A 23896-nucleotide genomic window follows, 5' to 3' on the forward strand; every position below is an offset into this window, starting at 1 on the left:
AATCCTCGTTTTAAAGATAAATATTTTCTTTACTGATACTCTGGTATAAATATGCCAACATTACCATCCATCTAGAAAGCTTTATCTTTGCAGATTAAACAAAAAAGAAAACTAGGTTTTTGTGGGCTTTCATTGTATTGGAATAAGCTACACCTTTTAAATGATTTTTTTTTTAAATTCTGAAATGAAAAAAGATTGGTGTATTTGAAAACTGAGGATGGGAATAAGTCTGTTCCACTGATTTTTGTTCATTAGGTTGAATTTCTATTGTCTTATTTTTGCATTTAAATCTATATTCATATGTTTGTTAATGCTGTTGTTTATATGCATGTTAATTCTTTGTTATGTGCACGTATCTTGTATAAAATTCCATTTTATATTTCTATTTCATCTTACATTATTATTCAGTGTACTTTTATGTGTTGCAATAAAATCATTATTTCTGTATGTGTTTTCTGATTGACAAGTTGAATAAAGCGATTGATTTTCTTTGGCTTAAAACTAAGTATAAAGTCATGCAGAAAAGCCTTTGGAAAACAAATAGAGCAATCCTTTTGTCAATGCTAATATGTCAGTTTTTCAAGCTACTTGCATGACTGGAGTGATAACCAATCTTAGAACAAGCATTTGATATTGATTTGCCAGTCTAAAGTAACAAGTTACTGCTTCACTTTTTATCGAGAATTAAATCAAAATAATTCTGTGCCCTATATAATATGTATAGCATGATTTATATACTGGAGTGCAGCAGTGGATAAATGTTGAAGAATCTTATGATTTTATATAGAGGTTGACTATTATCACTACATAATTTTATTATATGGTAAACCTTAACTTGATATACACAAAAAGCTGTTGCAGAGGTTCTTAAAAAGTTACGTGGAACATTGTATTATGAGAATTTGCATCCATCTTTTTTTTTTATTAATCCTGGTGAATTCTTAGCCCATCTGGCTTTTATTGTCCAATAAAAACAGCAAGTGGGAAATGTTGAGTTTTTTAGCAAAACATAGACTTTTTTGCAAATCAGAATTGATTATCATTCAAAGCTAATATTAGAAATAAAAACTCTATATTTCCTCTTCTTAAAATTAAAATGTGAAGTTACCGCTTGGTAGTCTGTGTTTCATATAAACATCAGATAGTATTGTTTTGCATATTCTGAATTTATTTCTAGAATTTACCATCTGATAAATGGTTTGAGTTATTTTCAGAAAGTTATGAGTAATTCAGATGTTTCATACTGAATTAACAATTCATATATCCCACATTTGTGTTCGTGAATATATGTATGCATATAAGTTTATCATGGCTCAAATATTTAAAATAAATCAACAACCCATCTTAAATCTTTCTCCTCTAACCCTCCTAACCTTAATTTTTTGGGCCATAGAATTTTAATTTTCTTTAATAATGAGGTTTATTTCTTGTTCATGCTGTGCATTCCTAATATGTTGATGGCAGTGGGAGCACTTTGCAGCATACCTCACTCAGGTAAAGGGAAACTCCATCTCCATGCCTCCACATTTGGCAAGGGAGGAAATATGGATGCAGCATGTGCAAGGATATGGCATACTTGTTCCCAGACTGGTTTCCAATAATTGTATATAGAATTGTGTGTGGAAATTTCAAGCTAATTCTAAAATAATGTATGAAAAATACGAAGGGTCAGGCATAAAAAGCTTGTCTGGAAAAGAATAGGTTGTTGAACGTACTCTATTGGGTATCCAGATTTTATTATAACTCTGTAGTAATTAACACATATAGTGTTGGTGCAGAGGTTAGGCAAATAGACAAATAAAATTGTAAACACAGCCCGGGGACAGAACCATACGTGTATGAAGTTGTGATTTATGGCAAAAGTTGGCACTGCAGAGCAACAGAAAAATAATGGTCTTTTTAAATATTGGTGGGTCAATTGGATCACTAGATTAAAAAAAAAAAATTAGATCCCTAAATTTCCCCTAAATTTTGGTGTTTTGTTTTGTTTTTTTTTTTTCCTGAACTGAAATTGGTTTTGTGTACAGTGTGAGGGAGAGGGTCAAGTTTAATTCATTGATTTGGTTAGAACATTGAGAGGACATAGATCAGTAATCAAGTTGAATAGAACATGGTCAGAATCCCAGAACTCTCTCTTGGACACTCTTCTCATTCTGATTATGACCCCTTTCCCTTCTCTCCAGAGGTAACCATTATGCTGAATCTCAAGACTATAATTTAAGTTTGCTTGTTTTGTACATCATAGAAATAGAATTATATAGCAGGTATTCTTCCCTGTATTGCTTCTTTTAATACACTATACTTTCAGTATATAATACTCAATATTATGTTTGTGAGATTTATGCTGTTACATATAGCTGTAGTTCTTAAAGAGTGTGGAGTTATGCTTCACCTTCTTAAGGGTGGAGTGTTTGTGTTAATTATGTAGAATTCTTATGCATGGATGATTCATCTGTTCTCCCCACTCCATTTATTTATCTAACCGTTTATTTTTTAATCAGTGCAGACTCATGCAGATTTGTTTTATACTTTGGGTTGTATTCTATTACTACTTTATTTTGTTGCTCAAATTGCTCCAACTTTAACCAGTGGAAATTCTTTCAGTTGCCTTCTGTTTCCCTTTGAAACTTACCTATTATTTTGTTGTTGGTTTAAGCATTGTATTGCTTTCTGTACTTTAAGATACTTTAGGTTTGTCTTGTGTATGTGTTGCCATAGTCCTGGAATCAGCCAGTTTTCCAAGTAACCCTGGTTCCTTTTATTGGTGAATTATATTAGAAACCAAGATCTGGATGCTAAGTGTACTTATTGCCCCTGGAGTGTGGACCTCCTCAGTTGGCAGAGCAAGGACATATATGTGTGTATACTACTCTGTGTGGATACATATCTAGAAATATTTCTATATGTCACCATCTGTTTACATTATCCTAATGCATAAGTTATAGAGTTCAACTTTAATTCATTTATCACATGGGTCATTTTAGCTTCCTTCTCTTGCTAATATGTGACCTCCCACTTTAACAGTGAGAAACTTGGGTCCCATCATCCACCATTTATGTATTTAGTTCTTTAGTTCCAGCATACATGTATGGTAGTTTCAGAATTATCTTGTACTACCTTTGGGAAACACCCTTATTAACTAGAACAGTATTTATATGCGATTCCTTTTGCCTTTTTCTTATAGACTCCATTTATTTTCAAAGTTATTATTTAGGTCAGCACTTTATTTCCTTACACCTTTCTTTTTAAAAAAATTTTTTATTTTAAAGATGTGGGTTATAATTCAGGGTTAGGTACATAAATGTTTATCATGCAGGTACACTTGTTGATGAGGTGTGCCCCCCTCCCCTGGCAGTTTCCCACTACTGCCAATTCCTTTCTTGTAGTATTATAATAGTTATTATAGCCTCTAAGTCCATCTAAGTTGCTGCGAAGTTCATAATTTTGTCCTTCTTTATGGCTGTGTAATAGTCCATCGTGTATATGTACCACATTTTTTAATCCAATCTTCTTTCATTGGGCAGTATGGTTGGTTCTTATGTTTTGTTTTGTTTTGTTTTTAAGCTCGTACCTGTAGTTCGGCTACTTGGAAGACTGCCATGTTTTTGCTACTGTAAATAATGCTGCAATAAGCATGTGTGAGCAGGTATCTTTATTTTCATAGAGCACTCTGAGTTCCCGGGTATATTCCCAGTAGGGGGATTGCAGAATTTTTTTTTTGTATGTTTGAAATTCATATAAATTATTTCTGTTTTGCTTTCCTAACCTGGATTCCGTAGTCTCTTAAATGAGATTTAAGGTTTACCCTTTGTACTTATAAAGTTCTATGAATTTTGACAATTGCTCAATATCTTATATTCACCATTATAGTAACATATGGAATAGTTTCTCTATTAAAACATCTCCTATGCTCCACATTCAACCTTCTTCACCTTCCTGCCCCCCACCTGGAAACTACTGTGTAGTTTTGCTTTTTCCAGCATGTGACATATTTGGAATCACACAATATGTAGCTTTTCAGACTGTTTTTTTTCACATAATAGTGTACATTTAAAATTCACATTCGTGGATCCATCTGGGTAGGGACAATCACCCTCCTACTTTCTATAGTAGTGAATTTGACTACTTTAGTTACATCTTATAAGTATTTGACTTCTTCTGACTGGCTTATTTCAGTCAGCATAACATCCTCAAGGCCCATCAATGCCGTATGTATAGTTTTCTAGGGCTGCCTTAACAAAATGCCAGAGACTGGGTAGGTTAAACACCAGAAACTTACTTTTTGTAGTGCTGGAAGCTGGAATTCCAAGATCAAGATGTTGGCCAGTTTGGTTTCCTCTGAGACCTTTCTCGTCTTGCAAATGGTTGCACGCTTGCTGCTTCTTCACATGGTCTTTCATCTGTGCACGAGCATCCCTGGTGTCCAAAATTTCCTTCTCTTGTGAGGACACCAGTCAGACTGGATTAGGGTCCACCTAATGACCTCATTTTAACTTAATCACCTCCTTAGAAGACCTGTGTCCAAATACAGTCACTTTCTCAGGTACTGGGGGTTTCAGCATTTTGGGGAATATAATTCAGCCCATAACATCTTACTCCATGTCAGAATTTTATTTCTTCTTAAGGTTGAATAATTTCCATTGTATGAATATAACACATTTAAAAAATCTATTCATCCATTCATAAACACTTGAATTGTTTCTACCTCTTGGCTATTGTCATAATGCTGCTATGAAGATGAGCGTACAAGTATCTCTCGGAGACTCTGCTTTCAATTCTTTTGAATGTATACTCAGAAGTAGGATTATTGGGTCACATTGTAATTCTAATTTTAACTTTTTGAGGAATCTGCCATACTGTTTTTCATAGTGGTTATACTCACTTTATATTTCTACCAACAATGCCCAAGGGTTTCTTTTCAGTTTCTCCTCACACTTCCACACCAACACTTGTTATTTTCTGGTTTTCTGAAAGTATTCATCTGTATGAGTATAAGGAATAATAAAAGTCTAATATAAAATATTCAAAAAGAACAAAAAGTAAAACTTTTTTCTAAATCTCAGAAATAACTAGTGTTAACTTTTTTAGTGTTATTGTAGATTTTTTTCTGTGCATGTATGTGTGAATGGATACATATTTATACAGGCACAAATATGCCTTATATAATTTGAACAAAATCTTTATCATATTTATGTATTTTTTTTCATTTAACCTTCCATTATGTGTCTTTCATGTATCACTAGATAGTATCGAGGTATATGAGTTCTTTTTTTTGAGTTGGAGTCTCACTCTGTCACCCAGACTGGAGTGCAGTGGCCGCTCCCGGCCACCGCAGCCTCGCCTGCTGGGCTCCGGTGATCCTTCCGCCTCAGCCTTCCAAGTAGCCGAATTACAGGCGTGTGCTACCACGCCCAGCTGATTTTTTGATTTATTGTAGAGATGAGGTCTCGCTGCCCCGGCGGGTCTCGAACCCGCAGGCTCAGGCCATCCACTCACCTCAGCCTCCCAAAGGCGCGGGATTACAGGCTGAGCTACCGAGCCCGGCTGTTATATGAGTTTTAATGGTTACATAAGTAATGATTGAATTATTTTCTGATTATTATACATTATGTTCTTCTAGTCCCCTCCCCCCTTTTTTTAAAGAGGCAGAGTCTCTCTCTGGTCACCCATGCTGGTGTGCAGTGGCGTGCATGATCGTAGCTCATTGCAGCCTCAAATTCCTGCTAGTTCCCTCTCTTAGATAAGAGTCTCTTATGAAAATTTATACATATAAATCTGGCATCTCTGAAGATTTTGGGGGGTCAGATTCCTAGGAGGAGGTTAGTGAGGTAAGAGGTTCTTTTAAAAGATTCTGAATATGTACTGCAAAATACAAAATTTTTTTAGAAAGTTTGTTCTGATTTACTCTCCCTCTAGCCATGTGGACGACACCACTGTCACCCAACACTTATCAGTGTTGAATGCTATCTTTCCAACTGATTTTTAAAAATATTTTTCAACTGAGTAAGTAAAAATTGTTTTACTTTGATTTGGTTTGCGTTTATTTGATTATTAATGAGGATGTGCAGTTTTTACATAATTATCATTCTTCTGTGAATTTAATGTACCTTATAAAATAATTTACATGAATAGGAAATGACATATTGAATTTTTCAGAATTACCAATATTTTCATAGTAAAGTTGCATACTATTAGTTACAACCTTTAATATTTAAGAAAATATAATATGCTTAATATTAATTAAGAGATGGTATTGTATTTATTAACGGTGATTTCCTTTGTAAGACTTGTAAATACTAGTCCTAGGCAACTGCTTAAAACACAAATATTTGGAGAAAAGAGAATACATATTATAATCTGAAGCACGATTCATTTTTATCTAAAATTCCAATTTTATTATTTACTAATGTGAGAAGAAACAATAACCAGTATTTCTCAAACAGCAAATAAAGTTTGACTAGATGGGAGATAAGGAGACGTTTTCACAAAAAATCTGAAAAGAGTACTTGTGAAATTATAACAGTAGGTGAGAGACAGGTCGGGGGATGAATAAAGGAGGGGGGCAGTTAGTAAATCCGTAGCCAGGAGAGTAGAATTCAGAGTTCCTGGAAAGCCTTGGCTGCTCAGTAAACTGTTGTTTTGCTGTGAATCAAAAGTTCCAGAAGCCTCTGTACCCGGGTTCGTAGTCTTGAGGTCCTATATCTCTCAAAAGAAGGAGACAGGTTGAGTTCCTGAAGAACAGCTCCCAGGCCGGGTCTCAGAGAATCTGCTTTTTCTGAGTTGTCCTTAAGAATAATGAATAAGTTGTCCTTAACCCCCATTATTCAGGAGCAGACGCAATTAGATGCTGTCAGGATGAATATAGTGATTTAAAAAAAAATAAAATTTTTGCACACCTAAGCACGGGGGAATTACTGGGATGTTCACCATGTCCTTAGTCAACATGGAATGTGGTTAGGATTAAAGCCTATAGGTTAGGTTTGCTGAGAGATTGATGTAGTTCATTTTTGAGGAGTGGGGTGGATAGGAAGGCAAAGGAGTGGAGAAAAATATACCTGGCCTGGTAGGGAGAGCCAGGGCCTCCTGGTGTAGTGTAGTACCTCATCCTAGGCTGTATTTGATAATTCCTGCCTTAATTTTACTACATATTAATTTTACTACCTACATATTTATAGGTAGTTCGGAAGGGGAAGAACAAATTAAAGCTTACATTGTCAATCTTTTAAGAAAAACAATATTTTGTATTCAAATGTAATATGTTTATGAAACCTCTAAATAAGGCAGAAGAATGTAAATTCCTCCCCACTCCTCACCACTTCATCCTTCATTTCATAGATGACCGTTTGAAAGTTTTCATGTATCTATAAGTGGACACATGTTATTTTATGTAAAAGAGATGATATCATCCTTGCTTCTCTATTGTGTATTTTTTTTCACTTAGTAAGTATGTCTTGGATATTTTCCATTTCAATACATTTAGATCTATTCCATCCAATGGAAGTCTTCCCACAGTCTTCCATTGTTTGAAATACTATAATTTGTTAATCAGTCTCCTAAGAATGGATATTGAATTAGTTTTACATTTGTTTTTGTTTTGAAATTATAAATAATGCTGTAGTGAGATCCTGAATATGAATGGTTTTTTCCTAAACATGATATGACTGGGCCAAAATCAGTATTTCATGGCAGGCTTTCCAGGCTACCTATCGAAGATGAATGAGTGGTGTTTCTTTTTGCATTGTGACTATGTTAGTAACCTTCCATTAGGGATTAATGATGTTTTATTTTTTTCCTGGTTTTTTTTTTTAGAGGCAGGGTCTCGCTTTGTGGCCTAGGCTGGAGTGTTGTGGCGTGATCATGGCTTACTGCAGCCTTGGCTCAAGCAGTCCTCCCTCCTCAGTCTTCCAAGTAGTTGGGACAGTAGGCATCAACCACCACACCTGGCTAATATTTAAAATTTGTTGTAGAGATGGGCTCTTGCTATATTGCCTAGACTGGTTGCACACTCCCGGCCTTAAGTGATCTTTCCACCTCAGCCTTCCAAAATGCTGGGATTACAGGCAAGAGAGCCACTATGCCTGGCCTCTCTTTGCAACATTTCTTAAAGATTTGTGATAATTATCATCATCCATAGGCAGCCCCATAATAGATTTTATAATATTCCTAATATTCTAGAGAATCAAATAAAATACTTTAATGATAAATTACCTGTCTAATTGAAATGGAGAACTTGAGTGATACAGCAGCTATAGGAAGACCCCTTAGTTTTCTGACATTGTTATATGGATAGTCAGAATTCATCATCTTTAGTGTCACTAGCAAAGAATGAATTATGGAACTGTAGAGTTCAAATAATTCATAATTCTTAATGTCTTTCTCTGAGTCAAACGTAATTGACTACTGAGTTAGGAAGTTGGAGAAATGTCCTCTGCGCACCTGTGTGGGAGGCTGTGATCACAGACATTTTTTCATGTATAGCTGGCACCTTGTATATAATGAGTATTAAATACATATTTTTTGAATTAAAAAGTATAATTTTTAAAAACTTAAATTGTTTTTCATGTCTACAATTTTCAAGCAACTTAGAATTAGACTCTGAATTCTAACAGCTATTGTTTGGCTTTGGGCAAATCGTTTAAATTTTCTGAGCCCCATTGTCTTTCATTGATGAAAAGCCTTTATTTGTAAAACAAGAATAATAATGTTTATGGCATGAATCTTACTTTATTTTTATATTCTTGTGCTCATTTATTTAAAATTTGTGTTTTGCCTAAATAAGAGTGACATAACAGGTTTGCTGAAAGGGATAAATAATAAATATAAACTTTCTTTACAAGTTCTTCAGCACCAGGCAGTTGTTCAATATTACTCTTATCATGATTCCCACTATTATTAAATTCTATAACCATCAATAAAATTTAGAGCCCAGGATCTGAATAGATTTTAGTTCTGTTTGTTCAAATTGTGAGATGCAGGTGGGCTAAAGTCTGAAAGGAAAGGAGAAAACATGAAACATTCATTTACCATGTAATTGTAATGTATTATAAAGTATTTTTTTCAGCACCCACTTTGTTCCAGGCAGTCTTCTAGGTGCTGAGGATACAGTTTGATGGAAAGTAGACAGAGCTTTTCTTTTTATGGAACTAACAGTTTAATGAAGGATTCTGATCCTTGGCATAAGAAGTGGCGTTATTGGGAATGATGTAGGGTTCTATATAGGATATATGAAGGGCCCTGGGATCTGCTGAAGAGACTCTTGAATGTTACAGAGAGGGAAGTGTCACTAAGCTGAGACCTTCGGGATCTGGAGAAAGTGGGTAGGTGGAGAACAGAGGTGTTGAAGGCACAGAGAAGAGCCATAGTGCGGAGATTGGGAGGATTAGGGGTTGACGTTAGAGAGTTAAACTGGGTCCTGCAGGGCCATGGCTACCAGCTTTGGACTCTGTCCTGAGGGCAGGACAGTGGCATGATCAAACTGCTGTTTGAGAAAGAAGACCTTTGCTTGAATGAGAGGAACAGTTGCACCAGGGCAGGAAAAACAGCTGAGACCCATAAGGAGGCTCTGCAGGGGTCTGGAAGAAAGAGCCAGGTAGGCTGAGGAGGTGGCAGTGCAGAAGAAGGAAATAGACAGATTTGAGTGATTCTCAAGGAGTGGCATCAGTAGACAGGTCTACGGGATTGATTGACTATAGGGGGTGTGGGAAATGGCGGAACCCAGATGAAGCCCGGGTTTCTGACCTGAGCAACCACGTGGGTAATGGTGCCATCCACCGACACAGGTAATGAGCAGAGGCTGGCGCCGGGGGGTGGTGAGCCAAGTGTGGGCGTGTATGTGTAGTCTGGGCATGTCTGTGGGAAACCTGATTTGAGAAGGTCATATGGGTAGTTGGGTAATTGGGTTTGTAGCTGAGAAGAGAGATTTGGGTGGGTCTCGAAGCCTTGCACAGCATCAGCATAAAGATGGCACCTGAAGGCGAGGAATGAGTTGCATCACCCAGAAAGACTGTCATGTGAAAAGAGACCAGGTCTTGCTCAGGATCCTGAGTGTCATAGGAAGAAGAATGTGCCCAACAAACTTAAGAGCAGTCAGAGAAAGAGGAGGGAGACCACAGTCGTGTGATATCACGGAGCACAGGGCAGGAAACCTCTCAAAGGTGATATTAGCTGTGAAGGAGGCTGAGGGGTCAAAAAATATCCATGGTCTTCCCTAGGAGGAACTTGAAACCTGGCTGCATGTTGGGGAAAACCAGGAATTGGAGAGAGGCAGTGAGTGTAGACGTCTCTGTAGAAAACTAGCTAAAAGAAGGAACAATAGCAAGAAGAGAGGCAGGGACCATATTACTTTATTTTTTTTAAAGAGGGGGGTGAGGACCTTGAACGATGGAGGTGGGGACCTTATTTGCTGATGAGAAAAAGCCAGTTGAGACCAAGCCAGTGAGCAAACTATGGAAAGGTGGCACCTATGTAAAGGTAGGATAGGGAGTCGGGAGGCAGGTTTTGGACCCCAGTGGGAGAGTTAACCTGGGGAGGAGGAAGGACTCCCCCTCGAGGAGGAAGAAAGTGTGGAAAGCCTAAGGTGGGGAGAGGCTGGACAAGGGAAGTTGAAGGAGCATCTACCCCCTGACTCTGGCTCCTTTGTGACTGAGGAACTGAGCCCCTGATCTCGTTCCCTGATTCTGCTCTCCTGGTGATCACAGGGGCTCCTCCTCTCTGGGGTTGATCTTTCAGATACTGAGATTTTTATTGTCTTTTTTCTCTCTTCCCTGCCCTATTGACTCACTGAGACTTATAGCTAAGCTGACAAAATGGCTTGTACCAAAACATGCCATTTTCATCTCAAAACAGGGCCTCTTTCCCTCTCAGGTAAATTAATACATTTATTCTGGTAGTTTCTACCTGTGTTGTCTCTGTAGAGGTCCCTGATGGTTGGTCTGTTAGATTGATTAGACATCAGAAGGTATTTGGGTCCATGCAGTTTCAGTTCTTCCTTTGTTTTCATTTAGACTAAGACTAAATGAAAGGTAGGACTAGACTACCTTCCAGGTAAGTTAATTCAGTTCAGCAGATAGCAGTAGTCCAAGTTGACTCTTACCCCTTTTCAGAAATCCTGACTCAGCTAGTTAGTGCCTATCTCCTTCGTGGTGCTGGGAGAAAAAGAAGTCAAGGAGTTGGATTCAGGAAAAGCATGAGTTTTTCTTTAGTGGCTAACGTTCAGGGTCTCCGGGCTTTGTGTGTTCAGTAGCCTGACCCACTTGAAGCATCAGGATTTAGACGACAGGACTCGGCCATCCTTCTGCCTTCTGATGTAGCCACCAGCCCATGACCTTGAGTGGCCGCAGCAGGGATTGTGTAGCGATATCATGGTTAAAACATAAGCATGTTTGTTGTAAAATAGAACACCTTGTATATATGGCTTTTTAAATTCCTACGTGCTGAAGTTTAGAAACTGATGCTATAAAGTGAAAATGAAATTTAACTGAGCATTTGGTGGAGGAAAAATAATTTATTGGCCGTACCATGGAAAGCCCTGGATGTAAACATCCTTCTCATCGTGGGCACCTGTGATTGATGATCACTCCTCGCTGCTGCCAGAAAGCGAACTCTTTGAAATAGCATAGTAGGGACTTTGCAAGTGGGTCTCATTTGGTTAAGTTACTGCCTTTGTGAGGCTCTGCTGCATCTTTATATTCTACCAAGGAGAAGATGGTAAATCAGAGTAATTGCTTCATCCCAAGGCACTTTTATATTGTAAAGGAAAAAGGTCCTGTTAAGAAACTCAAATTAACTTCTGCTGTTTATACTATATGGAAAGACTCTGAAAGCTGCTTGTCATACAGCCTGGTGGTTTATTTATCATGGAACAATTCCATTAGAGCCTGACACTTGTTCTCATGGCACCAAGACTTAGGATCCCTCAGGAACAGCATTTAACCCTTGGAAATGCAAAGCTGTCATTTATCTGTCATCTCTCTAAAGCCCACTGGAGTATATTTACGAGAGAGATTTGAAACAGTCATCATTCCACTGAGCTAGAAATGGAGTTGGGACTCAGTAAATGGTCAGTCCAAAACTCGTAAGTGTCCAATACTAGATTGTAGCACCAGCTTGACGATGCTACTTCTATTATAAAATGACCTTAATGTGGTGTTCTGTAATTCTTAAGGAATTCAGTGTACAGAATTCCACACTTGAAAACTGATAAACCGGGGGAATCAATTTACCTCACAGCTCCTGAAATCTTCTGTTTGAAAGAATTTAGGGACTGGAGTATCACTTAATTGCCAGTGCTTTCTCATTTGCATTGGATATCCCAGTTATATTTTATAGGTTTTAGAAGAATTCTTAAAGTTGACCTTTATCCACCAAGCAGATCTTGGAAGAATGAACCGAAATAGTCATGATCTGAAAATTAACACCCTTCTGCCTAGCATTTACTAACAAAGGATGAGGGTACCATTTGTCAAAGCTTGTCAGTGAGTAGTTCCCCAGGGAGGTCATGGAGCAGAGTCTAAGAATTTGGACTCTGGTGCCAGACTGCCTGGCTTCACATGTAAGCCATGGTGCCTACTGACTGTGGGAGTTGGACAAGTTAGTTAGCCTCACAGCCTCTTGTTTCTTCACTGTAAATGGGGATGCTGTCTCCTGGGATTTTAAAGAGTATTCAATGAAATAACTCATGTAAATTCCATGTAGAGAAGTTGTTACTAGCAAAATTTTAACATGGGCCAGATGGGTCTGGGAAGATGACATAGATCATCCACAAAATTATTTGGGATATCTGTGGGCTAACTTTGTCTGTGGATGTTTGTTACATTGTGACTCCCTTTTATGTCAGTTTCCCAAAAGGTATGCCACAGGAGAAGGGTTTATGGCACATACCACCCTCAGTCTCATTCCAATTCTGGCAAAAACAGGTCGGCAGACTTAAGGCAGAGATCTGTCAATGCTACCAGAAGATATTTCAGGGCTGAATTAAGATTGAGGTCACATTTATGGTTAGAGACAAATAAGTAAAAGTTGGATTGACCTTTTTTTGAGGAACCCATGGTAGAAATAATACACAAGGAAGGGGAAATCACACTTACAAAGCTAACGGTGAGGCAGTGATATAATGCTGGTGAGAGTGAGCAGGCCTGGGAACAGAAATTACTTCACTCAAAAGGAAATATCCAGTATAAGTGGGCAGGGGCATAGGAATGTTCTTCAGAACTTAAGAGTTTGTTATATGTACTGTGTACTGGTCCTCACTTCCCATCAAGCCTTTAATCACCCCATCCCCACCGTCACCACCACCATCAACACCTTCATCACTCCCACCACCAGCACCATCACCACCACCCCCCTCACCACCATCCTTTATCAGAACTACCACCTTCACCACAACTGTGGCCACTGCTGCCACTGTCACTGTCATCACTACCACCACCCTCAACACCACCCAACCACCACCATCACCATTACTGTTACCACCACCACCACCACCACCACCACCACCACCACCACCACCATCATCATCATACTACTGCCGTACTACATTCCCAGAAACTCAGGGTCTTGAGGGGCTCCATCTGGTAGATTTTGCTTCTTAACCAAGCTCTACCTCCAACCTCACCTTCTCTCTGTCTGAGTTGCTTCTGTCCCATGCACACCCCCGACTACCTTTCCACCTTGCAGTCCAAGAGCTCTGTCTCCAGACTAAGGAGGGATTTGCAAGTACTCTTCAACAACCTTGCTTTTTTCCTAATTTAAGAAAGGATTTCGGATTTTTATCCTTTACTTTATAAAAAAAAAGAGATGTTAATTAGTGCGACTCATTACATTTAAAACAATTGCTATAATTTTGGAGTGTTTGATTAAATTTCTTTAATTACACACAGTTGTTTATCCTGCTTCTCTGGGGATTTTCTGGGGAACATTCTTCTCTCTTTCTCAGGCCTTTTCTTCTTTCTGCTTGCCTCATGGCTCCAGTACACACCCAGGGAGTATGTTAGCAAGTGTCCCAGGTCTCATAGTGTCTGAAAAGATTGTCTCCTCTGTGGGCAGGCTGCTCAGGGCCAGCCCTGATGCAAACTGTGAAGAAGGGAGGAATGTTTCTCTGCATCCACCCTTCATGCATTCACACCAAACCAAACCAAATCTGCTTTCAGGAGGGGATCGTTGAGCCTATTTAGGGTGGCGTATCCACACTAAACAGGTATTGGCAGTGGGCAAACCAAAGAAAGGAAACTTTGTGTGTGATTCTAGCTGGTTAAAAAAGTAAGGTGATGTGGGGAGGGTAACGTCCACTTTCTCTGAGTCCTCTTAAAGGCTATGCAATAGTAATCCATGCATCTTGGAGCTTCAAGTCTTTCTTCTTCTCGTCCCTGCCCTCCACCTGCCCTTTTCTCAAGACACAGCTCACATCAGGAAGCCATCCTGATTCCCTGTGCTCCCAGTGTCTTGACTACCTGCTGCCCACACTATCTGCCTATGAATGGGGCCCCTTTTTCCTTCTCTCCTTTCTCCTTGCCCCTAGATCATTAGCATCTCAGCAGCAGGATAGGTCAGTCACAGCCCTGACTGTCTCCCCAGAATCTAACACAGTGGCATTCAGGAAATACTTTTTGGAATAAATCAAATTGTATTTCTGCTGTTTGAAAATGACGGTATTTTAAAAACATGGACAACATGTTACCTTTCTCTAAAAGGTAGGTGAGAGAGTGTTTATTTTCTTCTCCTTGAATTCACTTACTTTCTTTTTTTTTTTTTTTGAGTTGGAGTCTCACTCCGTCTCCCAGGCTAGAGTGCAGTGGCACACTCACAGCCACCCCAACGTTGACCTGCTGGGCCCCAGCGATCCATTCACCTCAGCCTTCCGAGTAGCCGGAACATAGGCATGTGCTACCACAACCAGCTAATTTTTGATGTGTTGTAGAGACGAGTTCTTGCCAAGTTGCCTGGGTTGGTCTCGAACCCGCAGGCTCAGGCAATTCACTGGCCTCGGCTTCCCAAAGTGCTAGGATTACAGGCTGAGCCACTGAGCCCAGCCTTACTTACTTCTTATACGCCCAACCCTAGAGACACAGCAGTAGGTTGGGTAATTTTTTTTTTAATAAGAACGAAACACTGACAATCGAGTCAAGAGGTGAAATTGGCTTCAGACCTTTGACTGAAAGTCTCCTGCATGGGAAATGCAGTTTGTTTGGAGCAAGTGTTCAGATGTCAGTGGGCTGGATGTGGATGAGTGCAGGAGGGAGAAGGCAGTCCTCCCTTGCCAGGTGATTTTGCTGGGTCATTCTGGGGCTATCCAGGGTGGGCTGTCCTGGCTCCAACACCTTTCCTTCCAGTAGGACAGCCTGGGGAGGGATTAGAGCAGGCCGATGGATGGATAGCATTGGATGAAAATGGTGTTACCAAATAAAATAAAATTTGAAAAAGAAAATGGTGATACCATCAATCCTTGCGGGCTTACTTTAGAATCTGTCATTTCTTCATTTACTCATCTGTACTCTATTTCACCGTTCGAGATTACATGTATCTACGTTTTGTGTGTGTGTGTGTGTGTGTGTGTGTGTCTGTGTGCACGCGCATGTGTGTGCACATGTGTGTGCACTGTGGACTATGACTGATTTTTGTCTTCTTTTGTTTGGGGGCTATAAAAAATTATAAAAGCTAAGACTTTAATCCCAGAATTGTCTTCATGCTTCTCTCTGAGGGGACATAGCTTCCTGTTGTTTTATTTGCTCCTGTTTTGCTTCTTTGGGGCTCATGTTCACTATTTATTAATACTGGGCTTGGAGACCTCAGGGTTTAGGAAGTGTGGCTACCTCTTGGTTTGTGGGTAGCTCCTCTCCTCTGGGTAGAGCAGAGTGATGTACTCGGATGTTGCTGTTCCACTACATGATGTCTCTTTATGACATTGTTTTGATGATCAAACTTACTCTACGTTCCTTGATCTTTAAAAAAGTTAACCCAGAAGTAATGTTCATGGTCACTGTCTTTCTCCAAGGGACATTATAAGGATAAGTAAGGGACATACAGGTGAAACGTTTTGAGTGGAAGGGAGAAACCATTAGGCTCATAGGTATTATCAGTATTTAGTTTCATGCTGTTACCATATGATCAAGAATAGATTAGTTTCAGAAATGATGATAATTTCATGTTTAGATATCTATTTCTACTTAGCTACCATAACTGGCTTTGGCCTGAACCTACACAATATCTCAATTTATATATTAAAAACAAATGTTCAAAAATGTTTTTACATTTTGATTTGCTGGGTTTTTTTAAATTCTCAAAATAAATAGATCTTTAAAAGGAGTTGATTAAAAAGATTCATTTTCTGGAAATGTTATGCATCTGCAATAAATAATAAATAATATTGTAGCAGTTGGCTGCCTCCACTTTAATGCAAAATAAATAAATACATTTGGTGACATACATTTGAGGAATGTGATTCTCATAATTTTTATGGAAAATAAGGAACAACTTTACAGTTGATAGATTTTACCATATGCTAGTAACAAAGAAACACAGCTCAAAACATGAGGCACTTACTGAGTTTCATGTATATGTTGGCATGCCAGGAATCGGAATTCTCTAAAACCTAAGTCAGCCATCCCCAGGGAAGCTGACCTGACTTTCAGTATGTCAAGGGAAAGGGCTCTTTGCTTCTAAAGCAAATAGCCTGGTCTTCACATTGCTCAAATGACAGTGGAGTGAAGGGGCCTGAGCTTTCATGGCAAGAGATGAAGAGAAAGGCGCTCTGTGGGCTTGTGAGTACCTGCACGATTTTCACTTGTAATTAGTGGAAAGGTGGACTCGCTGTCGAGAAGCTACTGTCTTTATGAGTCAGAACATTTAGTGTTGATGGGAAGGTGAGAGTTCAGACATGTAAGGAAATAAGGGAGATATCTTTCTCTTACAATGACATCTGCTTTAAACAAGTGACATTTTAGTTCCCAAAGCATGGAGAGAGAGAGAGGGAGAGAGAGAGTGTTTGTGTGTGTGTTTGTAGGGGGGTATTGTGAGTCTAGTTAAGGAGAAAGAGTGGGTGGGTTAGCTTCAAAAAGCGCCCAGGGCTCAGTAGAGGCTACAGAGCTGTCTACCAAGGAAGAAGAAGAAGAGCCAAAGGGAAATTATTGAAGAATCATTGCCCCTCTTTTGAGCTTCCTTTACTCTCCTTTGAAGAAGTGAGAATGATTGTCATTTGGGGTCATCTGGCTTCATTTGATGGTGTAGCAGTGTGGCACAGTCATTATGGTGGACCTGTGAAAAGATAGCCAGTGCATTTCTAAAGATGGGTTATGCATAAGTGGTCCTGAAGGTGCTCAGTCCTTTTTAGCATTAGAAGCCATAGGCTGGTTATGTCAGCAGAACCTCATTAATGAATTTTATCTAGTAGCGGTCTGCATGCTAAAGTGCTTTAAGGTATCTTTCAGCTTAAAGGGGTGGGGGAATGAGGCAGGTTTAGTTAAAGAGGATCAGCTTGCCTGTCACCTCCAAGTTCTCCAAATTATGACATGGTCTTATGCCCAGGTCCTGGAAATGTATGGATTCTGATGTCTGCCCTAATTGATTTTGACCTTTATCCAGCTTCTGTCTTCTTAAACAACTAAGCTATGCTGCAAAATAAGAGTTTATAAATTTGTTTTCACTGCTGCAATCTACCATTGTCCCTCCTTTTTCCATCAAGCCTCCTGATTGGACCCTGGTGTCCTGTGCCCTTTTCCCCTTGGCCTTTGGGAAAAATCCTGACAAACTTGGGCACACTCAGAGCTGATCAAGTTTAAAGTGCTTTCCCTTCTTGTGGTGTTTATATTTCTTACAGGGGTGAAGACATCTTAAACCAGAGGAATGACTCTCTAGTTGTGGAATTTCAGTCATCAGCCAGCAGATGCAGGAGGTATTATTTTGGGCATGGGGGCCTCTCAGAAGCCCAGAAATCATCCTCAGTGACACCAGCCTGCTTCATCTCACATAAGGCCACTTTATGTATCATTCCAGTCTTGTGTGTTGGTTGGCTTGACCTGTGTGAAGGCAGCAAGCATGTTTGTGCAAGTCTCTGTCTGAAGTGCAGCACCACAGGTGGCTTCTCACATGGTTGTACGTACTGGAAAGAGGAAAAGTTGTGATGCATGCAATGCAAGTCCACTCCTCCCTCCACCCTTTTTCCTGCAGATACCAACATTTTGGCTTAAAAATTAGAAGTTCACAGTAAAGCTAAAATTCACCTGTTGGTTAAAACCTACATCATGCCCATCCATAGCATGAGTCATGTGTCCTCAGAGCAGTCTCCATTTGAAATCCATGGAATGCTTGTGAACTCTGAGGTTTCCTATTACAAAAGTCCACGATCAAGACAGGACAATCATATTCTCTTTTTTAAACTCAAAGCTTTGTTCTGTGAATAAAAGTGTCGTTCATATCTCGTGCTTCCATTATGTTGGTCCTTGTCACCACCGCTGCCCCAGAGAGTCCTTAGTGATCCTGATATTGGAGCTGTGACCCTCTCAGTAGAATATTCCAGTGACTGTAGCCCCCTCCCCCTTTTTATGAAGGTCACTGGCTGAACTTCCAAATCTAATAACTTTGGGTAATATGCTAAGGATGAATTAAAATGCTAATAGGCTCCCTGTTCTGGATATTTTAACACTCCCTAATCTTAAATTTAAATTAAATGCCTAAGGTTAGATGCTGTAGCAGCCTTGCCAGAAGCATGTTTCACATCACCCCTTAGACAGTGAATTTCAAGTGTGGTTCTGGCCACATGGGCAGGATAAGCAATATTTATTTTACAGTAATGTTTTTGTGTCCCCTGTAGCTTCATGACACAAATACTTTCTCTTGTACTAAAGATAGCTACTTAGCTTTAAAAAAAAAAACAAAACAAAACTGTTTTTTATAAGTTTCTTCAAACCCACAGATCCTTTGATTATTAACAATATTTTAATAACAATATGTTGTGGAATTGTGTAGAACCTAAAGCTTCTCCAAAGCCATCTTATAGATTACCTTCACGTTTAAACCTGAGAACGACTCCATAAAACACCCCTGCTTTATAATGAAGACACTGGGGTATAGAGAAATTGAGTGGTTTTTCTGTCACTGCATTGCTGGTTGGTTAGGGGAGAACCACAGTCAGCTGGTGTGGGTGTCCTGGCTCCCACTCAGCAGCTGCCCACTAGACCAAGTGGGAGCTCCAAGTGCATCATTGGCAGGATCATTTAAACCACATGCTTCTGCTGGAAAATAGGGACAGTGCTCATTTTGCAGGATGTGTTAATTCTTTCTGATGGCTGGTATTGTTTTCTATATGAGACCAGATTTCTTTATCCAGGGAGCCAAAAAACCAAAACAAACAAACAAAAGGGTATTTCCTTCCTTCGGTAAATAGGTCACTTCCTCATCACTAGTTGGATTAGCCCCTTTATTTTTTCCTCCTTAGGGGGAAGGAGCACTTTAGTTCTTCCTCAGTTCTTCCAGTTGTCTGGTGCCTGGCCACTTCATAATTGTATTTGGGGAGAATAGATATTAATTTTCTTCAACAAAAAGGCCGAGTTCCTTGATGACACAACATAATTCAATTTCCGTTCTCTCCCTTCATTGCCTGCACCTCTTCCTCCTGGCACATTTTTCATAGTTAGGAGGAATGATAGTGTCAGATATATCAGAAGGAAGAATTGATTCAGTAGTCGTTTGACGACTTGACTGATTAACAGAGATCAGAAGAAGGCTCATAACTGTGAAAACCACTGCAGCATGGAGTTTTAACAGCTCTTTAGGGAGCTAGTTAATGAAAGAATCACTACAGAAACACAGACATGCAAAAAAAAAAAAAAAAAAAAGAACAGGAGCGTTCCTGTATAACACTCAGAGGCTCTATCACAAGAGGAAATATGCTCATAATTTCTATTTACACATCACTGTAATTACCGTCTGCCTTAAGATTACTTCTCCTGTCAAAGTTGCTTAGATAGTTCCTCTTTCTCATATCAGGAAGAGAAACCTAGTACTGGTTGGAACTCGTCCTAAGGATTTTTTTTCCCTCCCGAAGAATGTAATTATCAGACACCCAAGTGCACACTGCCTGATTAGACTGGCTTTAACCTGAATTGTGCTCTTGTTATTGTCACCATTTGTCCATGAACCTGACTTCTGCACTCAGATGAATGTTATGTAGGGCTTTACCTTTTAATTTGTGTGTGTTTGTGGTTGTTCTCTCTTCTTTCTCCCAATGCAGTGTTTATGAACCAGATAGAAATGCATTACGGAGGAAAGAACGAGAAAGAAGAAATCAGGAAACTCAACAGGATGACGGCACATTCAATTCCAGTTACTCTCTCTTCAGTGAGCCCTACAAGGTAGATGATTTTCAGTTGTTCGTCTACACCCCTCACTTGTACCTCTGCCTCCCTGTGATGATGGTCTTGACTAGAAGTGTTGACCGACCAAACTCCAGTGAGCTGTCTGCCTGTTTAGCCCAGAAGAGACAGCTTAGCTACTAAGTACTGGGTCTTCCCCATAAATTGTGGTGCCTAGTTCATATGTTTTTACTAATCACTTCCTCAGTAATATAAACTTTTGTTTAATATTGAGATCTGCTTGCTGTGATTTTTGTCAATAGTATACACTTCATCTCTGCATTGATATTTCAAAGTCAATACCATCTGCTATGTGTTCTAAGCTCTTAGGAAACAAACACTGTTTAAAAGAGATTGGGTTACATATTTGTCAGGCATGAATCATGCTAGTTATTAGGAATAATGAGAAAAAACGGTGAGATTATTTCTGGTTTTTAACAAAAGCCAGAAGTATAACCTCTCTTCCAAAATGAAGTATCTTCCCCGCTTTCACTAATATCTTGGCTACATGTAGCTATGGGTTGTTCAGGCTGGTAGCTTCTTGCCCACCTAACTCCACTTCCTTCTAAGCTTCACCCTTACGTCTCTTGCCTGTCACTCTGGGTTTCTGACAAGAATAATTATATATTTATAAATTGGAAGCAGAACAATCTGAATTTTCAAGAAAAGCTTTCAATGGGACTACAAATAAGAGAAAATCCAATCCTGGAAAGACTCAATCCAGGCCGTTTTGTGAAGTTGCAACAGTACATTTTTTGATTTCCAGGTAATGTATTTTAGCTGCAACATGATACCAAAGATGGATTCTTTTTTTATGTACCCTAAGGCCTTTACAGGTTTCCAGTTCTGGTGCAATGCCAGTTACTGACAGACATCTTCAGAGATGATAAGGATTTTGATTTCATCTCTTAGCTATCATTCCGAATGTGGCCACCATGGCTCTGTGATTGATAAGGATATTTGTCCCATTATTTCTTGTGTTTCTGTTGTCTCTAACAATAACATGGATATGTTTTTCTTTTCTCCAGACTAACAAGGGGGATGAGCTCTCCAACCGGATCCAGAATACTTTAGGCAATTATGATGAGATGAAAGACTTTTTAACGGATAGATCCAATCAGAGTCATCTCGTTGGCGTTCCCAAACCTGGGGTTCCTCAGACTCCTGTGAACAAGATCGATGAACATTTTGGTACGGACTCAAGAGCCCAGACGCAGCCCTCAACTATCTGTAGCACTGCATCTTCCACACCAGCAGCTGTCCCTGTGCAGCAGAGTAAGCGAGGCACCATGGGCTGGCAGAAGGCTGGGCACCCGCCCTCCGATGGCCAACAGCGAGCAAGTAAGCATGGGCACAGGTTGCTTGATTTACACAAACCTGCTAACCCAAAGAACCGTAGTAAAAAACCTAATCACTGTGTATGGAGCCCCTCATCCTCATCTTCCTCTTCTTCTTCTTCCAACTCAGCACAACAGGGCTCTCTCAGGACCTTGCTTGGAGATGGTGTTGGCAGACAACAGCCACGGGCCAAACAAGCGTGCAGTGTGGAGGTGGCTCTTCAGACCCAGGAAAGGCCACCTGCCATGGGGGCCAAGCACAGCAGCGGCGGACACTGTGTTCAGAACTTTCCTCCATCCCTGGCTTCAAAGCCCAGCCTTGTCCAGCAGAAACCGACTGCATATGTGCGGCCAATGGACGGCCAAGATCAGGCACCTGATGAGTCTCCTAAGCTTAAGTCATCCACGGAAACCAGCGTGCACTGCACGTCATATAGGGGAGTCCCACCCAGCAAGCCGGAGCCAGCTAGAGCCAAGGCCAAGCTTTCCAAGTTCAGCAACCCCAAGCAAGGGGAGGTGAGTCTCTTCTCAGCACCACTTGTGTGCAACTAAGTAGTTTTAAGTCACTACTTGACTGTCGTAAATTCAGCTTCCATGTTTCCTTTTTTTAGTGATACAGTTGGTTTCTTGTGGTAGGATTTGTAGCAATCAGTAAAAAGAGAGGCTTACATGAATAATGATTTCCCAAAATCTCAAATTTATTATAATTGGAATTTTTAAAGTACCAACAAATGCACTTGTGTGTGTGTGTGTGTATGCATTGCATTAGTTAGGGAAAGAATGCCTTCTTCAGTATAGTTCAAGGGACTTCCTTGTGAACAATTAGTGTTGACTGGGATTTTATATACTAGAAATAAAAGCACTTCAAAAGCTATAATTTTTAAAACCTAAACAGATAAAATTTTTATGTAAAAGAGTTCAGAAACTCTTTTACCATTTTTGTTTTTTGAAATATTCCAGGACTTTACAAAGTAAACCTCATAATAATTTTTAAAGTAATTGTTTAAATGATTCAATATTGAATATGGTGAATATTCAAATGTATCAGATATCCCATCCCATCTCATACTATATTCCAAATTGATGATGGTTGTATGGTTGTCATGAGCAAATGAAGAAGAACTAGGGCTGTGCACATTTTTGTTTTTCTGTGATATGATAACTAAAAGTATGAGTTCTAGAACATTGCACTTAGGATCTGTTCCGTTTTTTTTTTTCTTTTTGAGATATTCTTTAAAGAGTAACAATGTGGCCAGAATTTTTTTTGTAAATTTTAATCTGACTTAGTAGCCAAATGAAATAAATGATTTGATATTTCTTGTTGTGTTTCTGACAAGGCTGAGCTTAAACAAGGCTGAGCTTAAACAAGGCTGAACTTAAACAAGGCTGAACTATAATCCCAGAAATCACCATGGATCGATAGTGAGATCAACATATTGCCCTTGAGAAGACATCTTTTTTACTCTGTGAGATGTTTTATTAAAAAAATTAAATGACATGGTTACTGGTATCTTCTTTTGATTACACATTTAGTTTAGGACAGATTCTGGGAAATGATCCTTAGGAATTATTAGAAGCAAAATGTAATTTGTGTAAGATTTTTAGGAAACACACATAGATATGACCTTACAAAGCTGAATTCATCAGGCTCTTTGATTTTTGTCATCATCATCAAATACCCTTTGCTAGAAAGTAAAGCATGGCTTGTCCTTGAATAATGGGGAGTAACTTTTACAACCACTAGGAATCCCTTTATAATTTTAATCCCAATTGACTTCTGGTTAAAACGTTTTTTTTTTTTGAGTTGGAGTCTCACTCTGCTGCCCAGACTGTAGTGCAGTGGCCGCTCCCAGCCACTGTAGCCTTGACCTGCTGGGCTCCGGCAATCCTTCCGCCTCAGCCTTCCGAGTACCTGGAATTACAGGCGCACACTACCACGCCCGATTGATTTTTTTATTTATTGTAGAGATGAGGTCTCGCCAAGTTGCCCAGGCAGGTCTTGAACCCGCGGGCTCAGGCAATCCACTCACCTCAGCCTCCCAAAGGCCTGGGATTACAGGCTGAGCCACCGAGCCCGGCTAAAATGGTTTTTTTCTATCAAAGAAACTTCAGGTAATAATTTACTTGTTTATTTATTTTGGAACTCAATGAGTTGATAAAACTCTGGTTAAAAGGAAAAAACAATAAAGGACAAACTTATGGACTTTGCAGCAATTT

At 39.5% G+C, this 23896-nt stretch overlaps 1 protein-coding gene across 1 annotated transcript in view; it reads left to right on the forward strand.

The window, feature by feature from the left end:
- AFF3 (AF4/FMR2 family member 3) overlaps nt 1-23896 on the forward strand; it is a 478579-nt gene that overhangs the window by 13237 nt on the left and 441446 nt on the right. Inside the window, exons 4-7 of the mRNA XM_021714010.1 lie at nt 17815-17884; nt 20222-20342; nt 21371-21683; nt 21810-22195. Of these exons, the coding sequence (XP_021569685.1) occupies nt 17815-17884; nt 20222-20342; nt 21371-21683; nt 21810-22195 (890 nt within the window). The remainder of the gene's footprint in view (nt 1-17814; nt 17885-20221; nt 20343-21370; nt 21684-21809; nt 22196-23896) is intronic.

The sequence above is a fragment of the Carlito syrichta genome, unplaced genomic scaffold (assembly GCF_000164805.1).
Source record: "Carlito syrichta isolate Samal-C Ts95f unplaced genomic scaffold, Tarsius_syrichta-2.0.1 Scaffold305149, whole genome shotgun sequence".
Taxonomy (NCBI): domain Eukaryota; kingdom Metazoa; phylum Chordata; class Mammalia; order Primates; family Tarsiidae; genus Carlito; species Carlito syrichta.